Source organism: Neofelis nebulosa, chromosome 3 (assembly GCF_028018385.1).
Source record: "Neofelis nebulosa isolate mNeoNeb1 chromosome 3, mNeoNeb1.pri, whole genome shotgun sequence".
NCBI classification, from domain to species: domain Eukaryota; kingdom Metazoa; phylum Chordata; class Mammalia; order Carnivora; family Felidae; genus Neofelis; species Neofelis nebulosa.
Genome location: NC_080784.1, coordinates 195,043,310 through 195,058,216, shown reverse-complemented (window position 1 = coordinate 195,058,216; position 14,907 = coordinate 195,043,310). Strand labels below are relative to the sequence as shown.

Sequence of the window (14,907 nt, the reverse complement as noted above, 5' to 3'; positions counted from 1 at the left end):
CCTCATGGAGGGAAAGCAAGAGGTCTAAAATGGGCAAAAGAAAGAGAAAAACAGCAAAACAGATGGATAACAAGTGTGAGCTCTAGAAGTGGAGAGTCACCATTTGAACAAAAGGACAAACATGGGCCCCACGGCACTGTTGAAATCAGACATGATACTATTCAACCATAACCTTGCTTGAAGCTTTTCTGTTTTCCAGACAACACCCATCCCTGTGCATATTCCAGCACCTGCACTATATAGGTACTGTTTCCTCCTCACCAGTAGGGGAGGCTTATTTTACATCAAGTCTTCTACTGTTAAGTCTCCACGGGCACTAGAGCCAACTTAGGTGCTGCAGATACTAAACTATTTAGTAGTGGAGTCATGACACAGAGCCAAAGAATTAGGCAAACGGTCTAAGCAAGCACAGAGTCTACAAAGCAACTCAACAGCCGGAGCCAGCCAAGAACAGATTGCCTAATTCTTAGTCCAAAGTTGACGTGCTGGACCTGGATTCCTAAATGGGAACATGGCTGATACAGAAACTCTCCCGCCTAGAACTTCTACAGATGAGAGGCACCTGGGTGGCTCTGTCGGCGAAGCATCCGACTCTTGGTTTTGGCTCAGGTCATGATCTCGCAGTTCGTGGGCTTGAACCCCACGTCGGGCTCTGTGCTGATAATGGGGAGCCTGCTTGGGATTCTCTCTCTCTCCTCTCTCTCAAAATAAATAAATAAACTTAAAAAACAAGCAAACAAACAAAACTTTTACGGATGAGTCAAGTGGGGAATGAGTACAAAACTATGGTAACATGTACTTATTATCTGAGCTTATATCAGAAAGGACAATAGAAGTTGGTCGTATTTTTAAGAGTAGGAACAAAAGACAAAAGAGATGAATCTGCAGCTCCACACTATACCCGGAGTCTAAGAACAGTGACCACATGAGGCAATAGGGGAACATACGATGCACGTTTGAGAGAGAGACAGAGAACAGGCATGGTGAGTGGCATATCCCTTGCACGCTACATTACGGTAGAAGTTGTAGGACCAAAGAAAAGTTTCAACCCACTGCCACGCCACGTATAAGTCAATGAAGGCATTCAGAAAATCAAGTGATTCGAAGAGTTTGAAATGAGGGGAAAAAAAAAAAAAGAAAGCTTACACTTGATGTAGATACCTGTATGTGGTACAAATAACTGCTCATACACAAACTGATATTCGTATATATTTTCTAAAGATATAAGTGAACCAAGACAGGTATAAAGCAAAAATATTAACCTCAAACACTAGGTTTGGAATTATTTTACTTGGACGGGGAGAGTGTGGATAAGCACCTCGCCTGTGTATTCATTCAGGAAATCCTAGGCTGTTAGGACAGGCCAACAAACTCTAAATTCCTCGGGAAAATAGTAAAAAGAATTTTGGGACTAACTGATGGTTGGGCCACCAGGACATTAAGATTGTGCCTTTCCAAAGGCAAAACAAAGACTGCCCTCCACTGGGGAGGAGGACGAGAGGATCAGAGGCAGAATCAGAATTAAAAAACAAAAACAAAAGCACAAAACAAAACAAAAAAGGATATGGTGACAGACAGCAGCTATACTTGCGGCCAGCACAGCATAACCTATAGAGATGTTGAATCGCTATGCCGTCCACCTGAAACGAATGCAACCTTGTGTGTCAACTACACTCAAGAACAATTTTTTTCCAAAGGATGAGGAACACCTTAAGGGCAAGCAGCAAGACATCGAAGACATGTGATTCAGGGAGAAACGCTTCCCACATGACACCAGGTGGTGCCGCTCAAAGGCCCTCTGGCCCAGACCAGCCCCTGGGGAACAGGTCTCTAAGTTCTAGAGGAGACACAGGGAAAGGTTACAGAGCAGCAGAAAAGGGCGATGCTAGAAAAGCCAGGTGAAGCAGAAGCCGCTTTGCAGCCTGGCTGTCTAAGAATGGCTGTAAGTGTGCTAATCTCCAGAGAGTGGCTCCAAACAAAGTGGCATCCGACTCACAGGGTGGACACCAGCAGGGCAAGAGCTGTATGACTGGCAGAGAAGGGACAGACACCTGGGGGAAAAAATAAGGGGTCCACAAGGTACAACGCTGGCTGGTGACCCCTGTTGAAATATTCCTGGGATTCTTACCGAAGTCTTGATCCCCACGGGTTTCCACCGTCTATCTCCCCTCACAACAAGACTGATGGAATTAGGGGGACAAGGAGGACTACCCCCACAGCTAAAGCTGGAAGTGTCTCTCAGATAGACTTTCTGCAACTATGGGTTAAAAGTCCAGCTTCCAACGTGTTAAGTAAGCCATGCTCAGAAACTCATGCCGATGAAGAATACGTGTGTCGGGTGTGAAGTCTCTGGAAGTTCATGGTACCAGGTATTCAGACCCGTCTTGGGAAGGGCTAAGGAAGGGATGTTAGGGGTTATTCCAAGAGCCTAATACATCTGTGCTCATCAAAAGGCTCCTGACAACTTCATTTTCCGTGTATGCAAACAATACCAAAAAAGGCTTTCATAATATTGGCTTGCCTGAAACTCCGAAATATTTCAAAGACATTGTAGTGAAACCTGGCCACACTCGCTGCCATTGGCACCAGAGTGTCTTTAAGGTTCAAGTCTAAGTCAGTAAACAGACAGCTGAGACTTAATACTTTGTCTTACTTAGAGCCTGCCAATTCAGAAAGCAAATACTCTTGAAAGCAAGTATTTAACTGACAACTAAACCAAACACAGTGGAGAATTTTTAAGTGGTTAATTAAAAAAGACTGAACAAGGCACAGTCTGTACTTCATTTTTCAAAGACACGGATCTCTTCAAAACCTAACCTACATCTAGTTCAGAGAATTAACAAATCAAACAGGATCTCACCTGATCAGCCGTCTGATATTTGAGTATTCCTACATTTTCAATATCCAAATACAGTCACTGATGCAGTAAGCCTGAAGACTGAACATTTATTTGCAGGAATTGCAGGAAATGATGGCTAATGCAGCCCCTACTGCCCATGAGAAGCAATTTGGGGGGAAGAAATTCAATGGAGTTATGATTCAGTAGCTGTTCAAAACTTAAAATTACAAAAATAATTAAATGTTGTGATCACTGTATTCAGTGAAACATATACCTCAAAATTTTTTTCTTTTAAGCCTAATATACAACTACGCTATGAATACAAATGCAATTTAAAATTTAAAAAAAGAATCCTACAGTTTACAAAATATTATAACAATATGCTTGAAATTGGTCGTTCAAAGTAGGATTTACAAAGTCATCTTTTCCTATAGAGTCATTTTTTTTTTTTTTTTTTAAGAGGCTTAAGTTTCGATTTGGGAAAAGTTCACAGGTAACATTTTCAAGACAGCTAAATATTTCTGTTCTGGGGAAAAGTACTGAACTTCACGGTCATTGGTCACTACCACATTGCTAGCTGTGGCTGAGGAACACATATTTGGAGGGCAAGTTAACAGGTTTCTATGGCTCAAGTTCGCTTAAAATACACAACGAAAAAGTCACCTTGGCAGGAAAATGATGAAGAAATCAGCCTTGAGCTTCTCAGTTTTGAGCTCCCTGAGACGTGGGAGACGCTCTCCAACGAGAACTGGGCGTGAGGATACCCCGGGGGTCTTTCTGAAAGACCTTGCAAAAGCGGCCAAGGCCCCCGGGACAGAACTTCCCGGGCCGCAGCGCGGTCTCTCGGCCACACCTGGCCGGGCGTGTGCCGCGGAGACCCCGGTGCCGCGCGCGCGGACCCCGCCCGACGAGCTGTCAGCGGCCGCGGAGCCCCGGCAGCCGCGGCGGCTCGCGCGCCCACAGCCCGGGCGGCCCCGGAGGCAGCGGCGGCCGCGGGACAAGGACCGGGGTCGCACGACGCCCCCACCCCCACCCCGCGCCGCCCTCGGAGCCCTAGCCGCGGCCTAGCGCCGCCCGCCCGGCCGCCTCACCTGCGCGGCTGCGGCGCCGCTCCCGCCGCCGGTCGCTCTCGTAGAAGCCCAGCGTCTCCGTGTGCTGAGGCGCCGGCGGGGGCCCGTGGCCGCCGCCGCCGCCGCCTCCGGGCTGCTCCGCCTCGCCGCGGCCGTCCCGCTGCGGGCCGTCCGCGCCGCCACCGCCGCCTTCTCCCGGGGCGGCCGCATCGCCGACGCCCGCCATGTTCCGAGCACAACAAACTGTCCCCGCCGCTTCCCTCCAGCCTCCGGCCCGGCCTCCGCCTCCGGCCGGCCCCCTCCCGGCCTCGCCCCGCCCCTCGCCGGAGCCCGGGCCGCCGCCGCCGGCGCCACCGCCGCCGCCATCCGCGGCTCGCCGGCCGGCGCGCGCCATTGGCGTCAGCGGCGCGTGGGAGGCCGCCGCCGCCGTCGCCGCCGCCACCGCCGCCGCCATCTTCTTCCTGCCCTCGGCGTGGCGCGCGGTGGCTTCTCGCGCCGCGGTGGGCTCGGCCGTCCGGGACCCCGCGCCAGGCTCCATGCAGCCGGGCCGCGCGGCCGGGGACAGCGGCCGCCTCCGAGGCTCGGGTCGGGCGCCCGGCGGCAGCGGGCCGAGCGCGGCGGCGGACGGAGGGTCGGCGGAGGAGCCCCGGGGCGGCGGTCTCTGCGACCGCTGCCCGCCGTCTGCGAGGTGTGCGGCGGCCCGCCCGGGGCCCCTTTTGCAGGCTCGGTGACCGGAGTGCGCCGGCGCCGCCTGCCCGGTCTTGGCACCGCCTGCGCGGCCGCGGCAGCGAGGGCCCGGCTCCAGATCCCCGACCCCCGCGAGCCCTGGCTCCATACGTCCGCTATTTGGGCTTCATCTCCTCTGCATATTTATGATCTCCCGTCACATTGTCTGGCCTCTGGGTTTCCGTTGACAGTTTCCAAAACACTCGAGCAAGAAGGAGCTCGGGGTTGCTGGCCTACAGGTGGGGGCGCGGAGGGGAAGCCCGAGGAGCCGGGTGCCTTGTGCGTTTCAAGCGCCCGCGGGCGTACTGCACTGTTTTTCGGGATGAGGGTTGGGGTACGGCTTTTGGCCGCCGCGGTGCCCTTGCTCCGTCACCTGGGCGTCCACTTTGCTTAAACGCACCGTCCTTTGCCGCTCTGGGGTGTGACTCCGCACCGAGCGCGGCGTCAAGACCACCAGGCTCAGGAATGGTGCAAGTGAAGATGCTCCGTGAAGGGACCTAGGGAGGGCCTTTGCCACCTGCCTCCCACGTGGTTGCTGCGTGCTCCATTTAGGGTGACTGTGGCGAGTCCATTTGCCAACTTCAGAACTGACCTGTGTCTGTTGCCCTTTTGATTAGCACAAGGAAAACTGTGATTCTTCCCCTAACATTAAGCTGTCTGGAATTTTCCCTAGATCTAAACTTGACAGCCAGCTATAAACAGGTATGAATAGAGCAAAATCGGGCTCATGTTGATTCATCAGAGAACCTTGAGGGTCCTGTTGTCACTAGCGAGGACCTGGTTCCAGACTCTGAGCAAATTTAACAGTGTACGGTCTGGGGCAGCATGCCGAGAGCAGCCACCTGCCAGTCTGACAGCAGGGTAAGAGCCCAGATGAGGGAACAAGATGGACTAAAAAGGCTCCAGAGCTGGCACCTGACCCTGCTTGGCCTCGGAAAAGGAGGAACCAATGCCTTTGGAACATCCTTACCCTTTTTCATAGAACAGTTCGCAGGTACACAATTCTAAATATTGCTGTGACCATTTTCATGAAATTCTGTTGTGTTACACTTCGTCAAAGCTGAACCTTAATCAAAAACAAACGGTCTGGTCAAAACTTCAGAGTCATTTTGAAAATCAAAAGGTAATGAAAATGTTATGCCCTCTAAGATTCCTTATAGCTTAAATTCTATCATTCTCTGATCTTTTATAGTGTAAGAGCATCCCTATTCCATTGTTTACTGATCATCAAGAAGGAGGTAGACTTGTATTGCTTGTTTGTGTCAGCTCTCATTTATTGCCTCATCACAATTAGTGGCGTATTGCCCCTGCCTTTAACTCAACAGGAGCTGGAAGGGAAGGAATCTGAAATCCTGTTTTCTAAGGCAGCCAGTTGTAGGGATGGATTTCTCTCATTTTCTGTATCAGGCCGGAGGAGAAACACTGTTCCAAAGTCTGTGCCTATCATTTAAAATAGTCAGCAGAGAGGAAAGGAGCGCTGTGTCCAGACTAGGTACGAAGGTGTCACATGCTGAGGAGCAAAGTGAAGACGGGAAAACAGAGACTTGCAGCTTCTCATCAGCTGGGTCTTCCCTGGAGCTGGTTATTTTATTTAATGCTTTGTGAAACTGCCCAACTTCAAACCCATTATGAAGTCATACTAGAAAAACATTTTTAAACAGTATAAAACTTTCATTTCACACTATTCTTCCCTTGTATAGGTTTTGGTCATTAGACAATCAAATACCTTATTGCATACAAAAACTCGTTTTCTTTGGGTTAATTCAATTTACTGCAACTGATTCAGAATCCAGGAAAGGGTGTTTTCAAATGCATATGCTAAGTCTTGGTAAGAAATAGTTACACAACATTGAAGCACCAGGTCTCTGAGGAAAATAATTAGGAGTTCAGAAACAACGTTTTTTATATCAGGTGTAAAAAGATACAGGCCTAGATTTATAATAGCACCATTAGGAAACAATAGGAATGTTTCAAAAACATGACAACTCTCACCATTAAAGAGACGTCAGATGGCATTCTGAGTTAAACTGTAAGAGAAAAACGATTTTGGGGTGCCTGGGTGGCTCAGCCGGTTGAGGGTCCGACTTCGGCTCAGGTCATGATCTCACGGTTTGTGAGTTCGAGCCCCGTGTCCGGCTCTGTGCTGAAAGCACGGAGCCTGGAACCTGCTTCGGATTCTGTGTCTCCCTCTCTCTGCCCCTCTCCTGCTCACAGTCTCTCTCTCTCTCTTTCTCTCTCTCTCTTACAAAATTAATTAAAGATTAAAAAAATTTTTAAAAGAAAAACGATTTGGATGACAGTCAGCTACAGCAATTTAACTTAGTTCAACGAAGAGTGAGCTGGTGTGCTATTAATATGTCACTGTCCTAGCTGCTGATGTAAGAAATAACATTATTGATGGGAAATAGTTTTAATAGAGGAAAGTGAAGAGTAAGAACAAGAAGTTGGGAAGAATCTTATATGTAAACAGCAGAAAAGAGAAAACCTCAAGCTGAAAAACCTTTCTTAAGAAAGGGAATTCTATATTCAAAGTTACATTTTAATATACATGTGTAACAACTTTGATGATATAAATTTAATTAAGAGTTTGTAAAATTGTTGCATGTATTTTTAATTAAGTGTGTATTCTTGTACCTTCTAATTGTAATGTCTATCATGTGGCTATTGTATTTTGAAAATAGCAAAGCACAAAATATCATTTTTTAAAATAATGGAAATTTGGAAAGAAGTATCACAGTTTAAAAAAATAAATTGTATAACTTCATATTTTAGTAATTAAAGATTTAACAGTTGTGATTTTATGGCTAAACAAAATAAATTGAATGCATTATGCATGAATCATGGATTCAAGCTCCTGAAAACTGTCATGAAGTCTATAAACTGGTTCTCTGTGCCTTTTCATTGGTAAATGGGCAATACCTATTCTACAATAGGAGCTGAAAAAAAATACTATTTCTACTTTTCTTTCTCTTTTACAGATAATTTTGAATGTTTCCTTTCATTTAAACTTATAATAGGTTTTACTTTTCAACTACAAAGCATTTTATCTCAATGGCACTTTATATATGTGCCGCTAAAATATGTTTGAAATTCGTTCTGTATACTTTTCCTGAGTAACAAAAACATCAAATACTTTATTTTTTTTTATTTTTTTTTATGTTTATTTATTTTTGAGAGAGACAGAGACAGAGCATGAGCAGGGGAGAGGCAGAGAGAAAGGTAGACACAGAATCCGAAGCAGGCTCCAGGCTCCGAGCTGTCAGCACAGAGCCCAACGTGGGGCTGGAACTCACAGACTGTGAGATCATGACCTGAGCTGAAGTCGGACACTCAACTGACTGAGCCACCCAGGCACCCAAACTTCAAATACTTTAATGGCCTGTGAGGACTCTAAATCAAGAGAAGGCCTGGACGCTCTCTGACTCCAGTTAAAGAGTCTTTTGACCTAAGGTAACACATGTGACCACTCTATGCTTCATTTTCCTTTTCCCCCTATAACATATTGGACTAGATTACCCTTATGGCCTCTTCCAAAATTTGGGGATAAAATCCTTGCAAACCCTTTTTCAGATTCTTGGACTCGGGTTAAAAATAGCTCGCTATGCCTATATGATGAAGATGTGTAGAAAAGTATGAAATCCTTATTTACAGAATGACTTTGTAATTTGGTCTAAAGTCTGCATGCAGGGTATTAAAATGTGGTTACTTTATTGCCAAAGCATCAAAGACATGTAAGTCTTTAAAGTACCTCCTTTTTGGGGCGCCTGGGTGGCTCGGTCGGTTAAGCATCCGACTTCGGCTAAGGTCACGATCTCACGGTTCGTGAGTTCGAGCCCCGTGTCGGGCTCTGTGCTGACAGCACAGAGCCTGGAGCCTGTTTCAGATTCTGTGTCTCCCTCTCTCTCTGACCCTCCCCCGTTCATGCTCTGTCTCTCTCTGTCTCAAAAATAAATAAATGTTAAAAAAAAAAATTAAAAAAAATAAAATAAAGTACCTCCTTTCTGATCTATGGGTTAGTTTATCATGCCTTTATGAGAACTGATGGGCCCTTGGTGACCTTTCCAGGCCTCACCATAGGCCTCAGGGTTTATGCATTTTATTTTATTTTATTTTATTTTATTTTATTTTATTTTATTTTAATGTTTATTTCTGAGACAGAGAGAGACAGAACATGAATGGGGGAGGAGCAGGGAGAGAGGGAGACACAGAATCCGAAGCAGGCTCCAGGCTCTGTGCTGGGAGCACAGAGCCCGACGTGGGGCTCGGACCCACAGACCGCGAGATCATGACCTAAGCCGAAGCCAGTTGCTCAACCGACTGAGCCACCCAGGCGCCCCAGGGTTTATGCATTTTAAACAACTTTCCCCGGTCATAGGGTAGGTCTATTTTTAATTTTCTGAGGAACCTCCACACTGCTTTCCAGAGCGGCTGCACCAATTTGCATTCCCACCAACAGTGCAAGAGGGTTCCCGTTTCTCCACATCCTCGCCAGCACCTATAGTCTCCTGATTTGTTCATTTTAGCCACTCTGACCAGCGTGAGGTGGTATCTCAGTGTGGTTTTGATTTGTATTTCCCTGATAAGGAGCGACGTTGAACATCTTTTCATGGGAGGGAGGGCAGGGTGGGTGATGGGTATTGAGGAGGGCACCTTTTGGGATGAGCACTGGGTGTTGTATGGAAACCAATTTGACAGTAAATTTCATATATTAAAAAAAAAAATAAAAAAAATAAAATAAAATAAAATAAAATAAATTAAACAACTTTCCCATATTGTACCCAGGCATACCTAAGTCTGAGAACGCTGCTCTAAGGTGGCATTTAAGAGCAACTGAAATGGTATTTGAGACGATTACTGTTGTACAGTTACTTTTGGTAGTATAGCTTCAAGCACCGGACAGATCTGCAGTTTTAATTCTGTATTTCTTAGTCAAAAATTTACTTCAGTAATGCGTGGCTTTTTCTAAACCATAAATGCCACCTGTCGAATTTGTAAAATGTGTTGCTGAATTTAATTCGTCATTTTGTCTTCAAAGGGAAAAGTAAGAGTTGGTATTTTTTTAAAAATTGGGACAGCTTTGCAACTGATGTTCTAAAGAAATAAAATATAGTGCCGGGCCCAGAGCAAACCTTGCAGCAAACTAATGTGAGTTTATTGTATCTCCGAGTTTGAGTACTAATATTTTCTATGTTCGGTAGTCACTTTTGGACTAATACTCATTAAGTTTTATCCTGTCTGGGCTTTATTCCATGCATTTCTAAAGGATACCAGTGCAGTTTGTTTCTGGTAGATATAGCACAAATTGAATAATGTACCTCTGATTCCAATGTACCTGTTACAAGTTAACCAGAATAGTCATGAGCCAAATCTTATTTCTCAAAGCATTTCTGTGGCACGAGAATATAGGACTGAAACCATTTGTTTCAGACCCTACTGAAAAGTGTATTTTGTTAAAAGGGATATGCCATTAAAAATGCTCTGTTCTGGGGCGCCTGGGTGGCTCAGTCGGTTAAGCCGCCGACTTCGGCTCAGGTCATGATCTCATGGTTCGTGAGTTCGAGCCCCGCGTCGGGCTCTGTGCTGACAGCTCAGAGCCTGGAGCCCGTTTCAGATTCTGTGTCTCCCTCTCTCTCTGACCCTCCCCTGCTCATGCTCTCTCTCTGTCTCAAAAATAAATAAACGTTAAAAAAAAATTTACAAAAAAAAAAAAACGCTCTGTTCTGACAAACTAAAGTAGGTTATGTTTATGTAATCAAAGCATATGAATACAAATCCGTATTTAGTAGGCAATAGGGCATTTTGTTCACGATTAGATAAAAGGTTTAGATTTTAAATTTCTGGAAAATTGCACAGTACTAGTGAAAGGGACCACGGTGATGACTTAGCAAGCTTTGCATTCCAGATTTCTCTCTTTGAAGAGAAAGAACATTATTCATTTTTCATTATACCCATAAAAAAAAAAGACATGCCATGTTAGAATGGTTTTAATCATTTAGTTAGCTAATTAACGAGCATCTGCAGAGTGAACTCAGACTTCCCAGTAAATTTTTTGATAACTGTCAAAATCCTTCTTTATAATTCCATCTAGCAAAGGCTTTAACTTCAGAATTCACCCAACACAGGGGATTTTAGCATTGAGTTCATGTTGGCTAGCCCTTTTGGATTTTGCCTTTCAGAATTTTTAAGGTCTTGTTTTCATTGTTCCCTGGTGGTGAGTTATTTATTGCTTCTTTTGGCCACTTATCAAATAGTCATTGGTAATCAGAGGATTTTACAAGATGTTTAGGATACATTTTTAATTCTCATGGATCAAGATAACAGAGTAATTTTTCTCTTTACTTCCATGCCCATTAAGTTCTTTTGGGCTGTGATCCCGCCCTTGTGATTTGCTCTCATTCTGCTCATTCATCACTGTTTCCATCTTAATTTTTTTTTTCTATTCCCTTATTTTTGTTTCTAAGATAGTGAAAAGTAAATGGACTTTCTGGGTTTTATAAACATCTATTTTGTCTCTTCGTACACAAACCTAAGTATTTATCCTTCTTTTTTCTTTGTTAGCAAAATGTATTACAAATGCATAGTAGATTTTAAGACTCTCAGAAAAGTCTCCTTTTAGGGTTTCTGTTTTCCAAATTTTAGAAATGTGTTTATCTGAGTTCAAGGCCTTGGATTTTCAATGTTCTAAGTTTATGTTTATGGGTAAAATCCTTCTGTTGTTTCTGACATTTTCTAATTAGGCATCAATTTCAAATAATGAACAACTTTTACCTCTTATAACTTAGTGAACAGTTATGTGGCTAATTTTTCAAAATAGCAATAAAAAGAAAACATGTATTGTGGCTTTAGCAACGATTATTTTCTGGGGACAGTTCTGTCTTCCTAATTATCTTTTGCCTAAGCTGACACTGACATTAATTCACATTCTCGTAAGCATATGCCCACTGATGACAGATATATATGCTGCAGTTAAAAATCTGGCATGTATAATTCATACATAAATATTTGCTAAGAAAACTGATCATTATTTGTCATCTCTTTATTTTCACTCTGATCTTTCATCCATATACTTAAGTATGTCATAATACCAATTGTATAAATAAAAATTCACTTCTGGTGCTGTGAACCATTTTGAAATAATCAATTTTAATGTTCATGATGCTGGAATTTATGATACGATGTGGTTAGATACCCTTTTTCTAAACAATATTGAGTTTCATGCCATTTGATTTTGTTTTTACAAGGTTTGTATGCTCTTTCACAGTTTCTAGTTTATCCTAATGCAGACAATAAAATCAATCTCGTATTAAGTAATTAAAGGTACAAAAATAAACCGATGCCATTGACTTTGGGCAACTTAATGTTCACTCTAAATATTCTACTTTTGTTTACCTCTAACATTTTAATAATGTTTTACAGAGAAAGCCTGATTGGTATGATATGATCTTTTCACTGATGTTTTATAGACAGTGTTCTGTTTTATATATAGAGTATAAGTGGCTTCACCCAGCAAAGCAAATAAATTTCTTTGTATTAAAGGTATAGTTTTTAAAGTGACATATCAACAAGGATTTTTCTTCGGAGCCTAAAATTTTTTAAACCGAATTTTGAGATAGGCAGTGTCCGTTAATCCTTCAGGGGCCTATAGAAACACACAGGTGGATTCACCCATGCAAACATTTGTTTCTAGCTAACGGATGGTTTTCTCAAAATAATCTGGGGTGTGTGTGTGTGTGTGTGTGTGTGTGTGTGTGTGTGTGTGTCTGCACCAAAGTAGGTAGAACTTTTGTTTGAGACTAGACCCTAGAATTTAGTCTCCACTAAATTCTCAACTAAAGACTCACAAAGGTCTTTCAATGGAAACAGCAGAGTAAACAGGAAAAAACTACTAACTTGGTGTCCAGAGCCCTGAGTTAGGATTCTATGCTGCTGCTCACTAGCATGAAACCTGGGATGAGATTCAGGTCTCAGTCTTTTGATCCATATAGCAGAGGGTGGGCGAGATGGTGTCGAAGTTCTCTCTCAGGTCTAAGATGATAAGATTTTAGGTACCTCGTTATTTTAAGCTGAAGTTAAATGTTGACTTGGCATTAATTTGTAATATTTTCTTCTGATGAACTCAAGCACCCGTGCTAAATTGTAATGTTCACCCTAAATCGCTTAACCTTTAATCAACACACTTTATTATTGCTTATCCAACCAACATTTGTTGAATATTTTTTATGGGCCAGGGATGTGCAAAGCCCTAGAGTAGCAAAGATAAATGAGATGTGTTTCCTGCGCACAAGTAATGATGTTGTAGGGTAATAAGGACCACAGTAGACGATTGAAATGCCATGGTAGTCCCAAGAAGCGACCGAGTAATCCTGCCTTGCGGAGAGCCGGGAGAGCTTAGAAAGCAGTGGCAACAAATGGGTCTTGGAAGATGTGTTTGCCAAGTGGGAGATGGGGCCGAGGGAGGTAACAAAAGGGCCTTACAGACCAATGGAAGAGCATATACAGAGGGAAGAGGGAGGCCTAGTGTTTGAGTGGAACTTCTAGGTTGATTCCATTTCCAGGGCTAAATCCTGGGGAACAAATGGTGGGGGAGGCAGGGCACTGAAAAGACAGAAGAACATGCCAGGATGGCTGAAGGGGAATGAGGCGATAGGGGATTAGCAGGTTGATAACAGCACCTCTGGGCCTTCTTCCCAAGTTGAAGATTAACTCAAATCTTTTTGGAGCCTCAGATGTACTGAGATTTGCTTGTGCTACTCATAATTGTTGTCAGAATGTTAGCCCGAGCCTGGGGAGCATTTCCCATGCATTAAGTCTTACTCTCCAAGTCCCAACTCCAACATCTAGTTAAGAAATACCACGAACAACTTTGTTGTCCTGAAAAATTTATCTTTGTGTGATATTTGTAGAGCAAACATTTTTTAAAAATTTGTTTGGCTGGGGCACCTGGGCAGCTCATTCGATTAAGCGTCTGGCTCTTGATTTCGGCTCAGGTCACAATCTCACGGTCGTGAGATTGAGCCCCGTGTCAAGCTCCATGCTGGGCATGGAACCTGCTTAAGATTCTCTCTCTCTCTCTCTCTCTCTCTCTCCCTCTCTCTGCTCCTCTCCCCGCTTGCTATAAATAAGTAAATAAATAAGTAAGTAAGTAAGTAAGTAAATAAATAAATATTTGGCTATCAGGCAAAGGAAACTATTTTCTTTTTACAAAGAATTACAGATACATTATAATGATAAGGAACGTATTCTTCACATAGAGACTATCACATTTCACCTCAACATTCCAGATTAAGTCATTTCAGTGTATTGAAGGGATAAAATGGGATGAGGGCTTGGAAGCTACTTTTCATAGACTTTAAATTGTAGGTTGTTTGAATAATTATAAAGGTCACAAAGAATGCACTATTCATTAAATCTTATGTCTTGACTCTAATTCTTCTCCTCCCTTCCCCAACTATTATGGAGTAAGAACTGTATGTCAACTTGGAATCAGACTCTGTTTTGAGCCATTTAATTTAGACACTTATTATTTTAATGTAAGCGCTTTTACTTTGGCAGGCAGCATACAATTTTAATTAGCACTTGGAACACAGCAGAATAGGTTGATGAGGTATAAGACATGGAGAAATACGTTCATAATGGCCTGCCTGAGGACTCTGGCAGAGCCCAGAAGAGACACAGCATCCTGCTCGGTACTTCTGAGAAATCACCTCACTGGCACTTAGACTCTTACACATTCAATCACTTCAGTGTGTTTTGAAACGTTGAAATATTGGCATTAACAGCTTCGTCATCTACACTACACGCAGAGAGAATATTAATTTCTTAAGCTTATTCGATGCAGCAACTGATGTAGAAGAAAACTGAACTCATTTTCTACGTCTGCCGAGAAATCACTTCCCGGCTTTGCCAGTTAAGCTCTGACTCATCCTTTAAACCCTGGTTCTAATGCCCTCTCACAGTCTTTCCTAGTCTCCTCTTCCCCACGGCCATTCTCTTTTTCTTTATATACATAAAAAGCCCATGTGTCTAAAATGGCATGGACACGCTGTGTTCCAGTGATTTTTTCAATGCATTATTCTCTCCTATTGACTCAATGCTGTGTGTGTAGGAACTGTGTCCCCATATCTCTATTTTGGTTGCATGCAATTAAAAAGCACCGCATTGTGGAATAAAAAGAACATGCACTCGATAGCTAAAGCCCTAGGTTAAATCTTGAATGCTTCTTTCTTGCTATAGGAACTTGGACAAGCTATTTAACTTCTTTGAGCTTCTTTA

General features: G+C 43.5%; 1 protein-coding gene across 3 annotated transcripts in view; it reads right to left on the bottom strand.

Annotated features, from left to right (window-relative positions):
* The window catches only part of TAPT1 (transmembrane anterior posterior transformation 1), a 68,535-nt gene extending 63,540 nt beyond the window's left edge, over positions 1 to 4,995 (bottom strand). Inside the window, exon 1 of one of the 3 annotated variants that reach the window (XR_009259705.1) lies at positions 3,931 to 4,995. Coding sequence is in view for 2 of the 3 variants with exons in the window: in XM_058723029.1 (XP_058579012.1) it covers positions 3,931 to 4,744 (814 nt within the window). In the remaining variant the exon portion in view is untranslated. The remainder of the gene's footprint in view (positions 1 to 3,930) is intronic. The other 2 variants (XM_058723029.1, XM_058723028.1) reach the window with 2 other exon arrangements.
* Between the last annotated feature and the right edge of the window lie 9,912 nt (positions 4,996 to 14,907).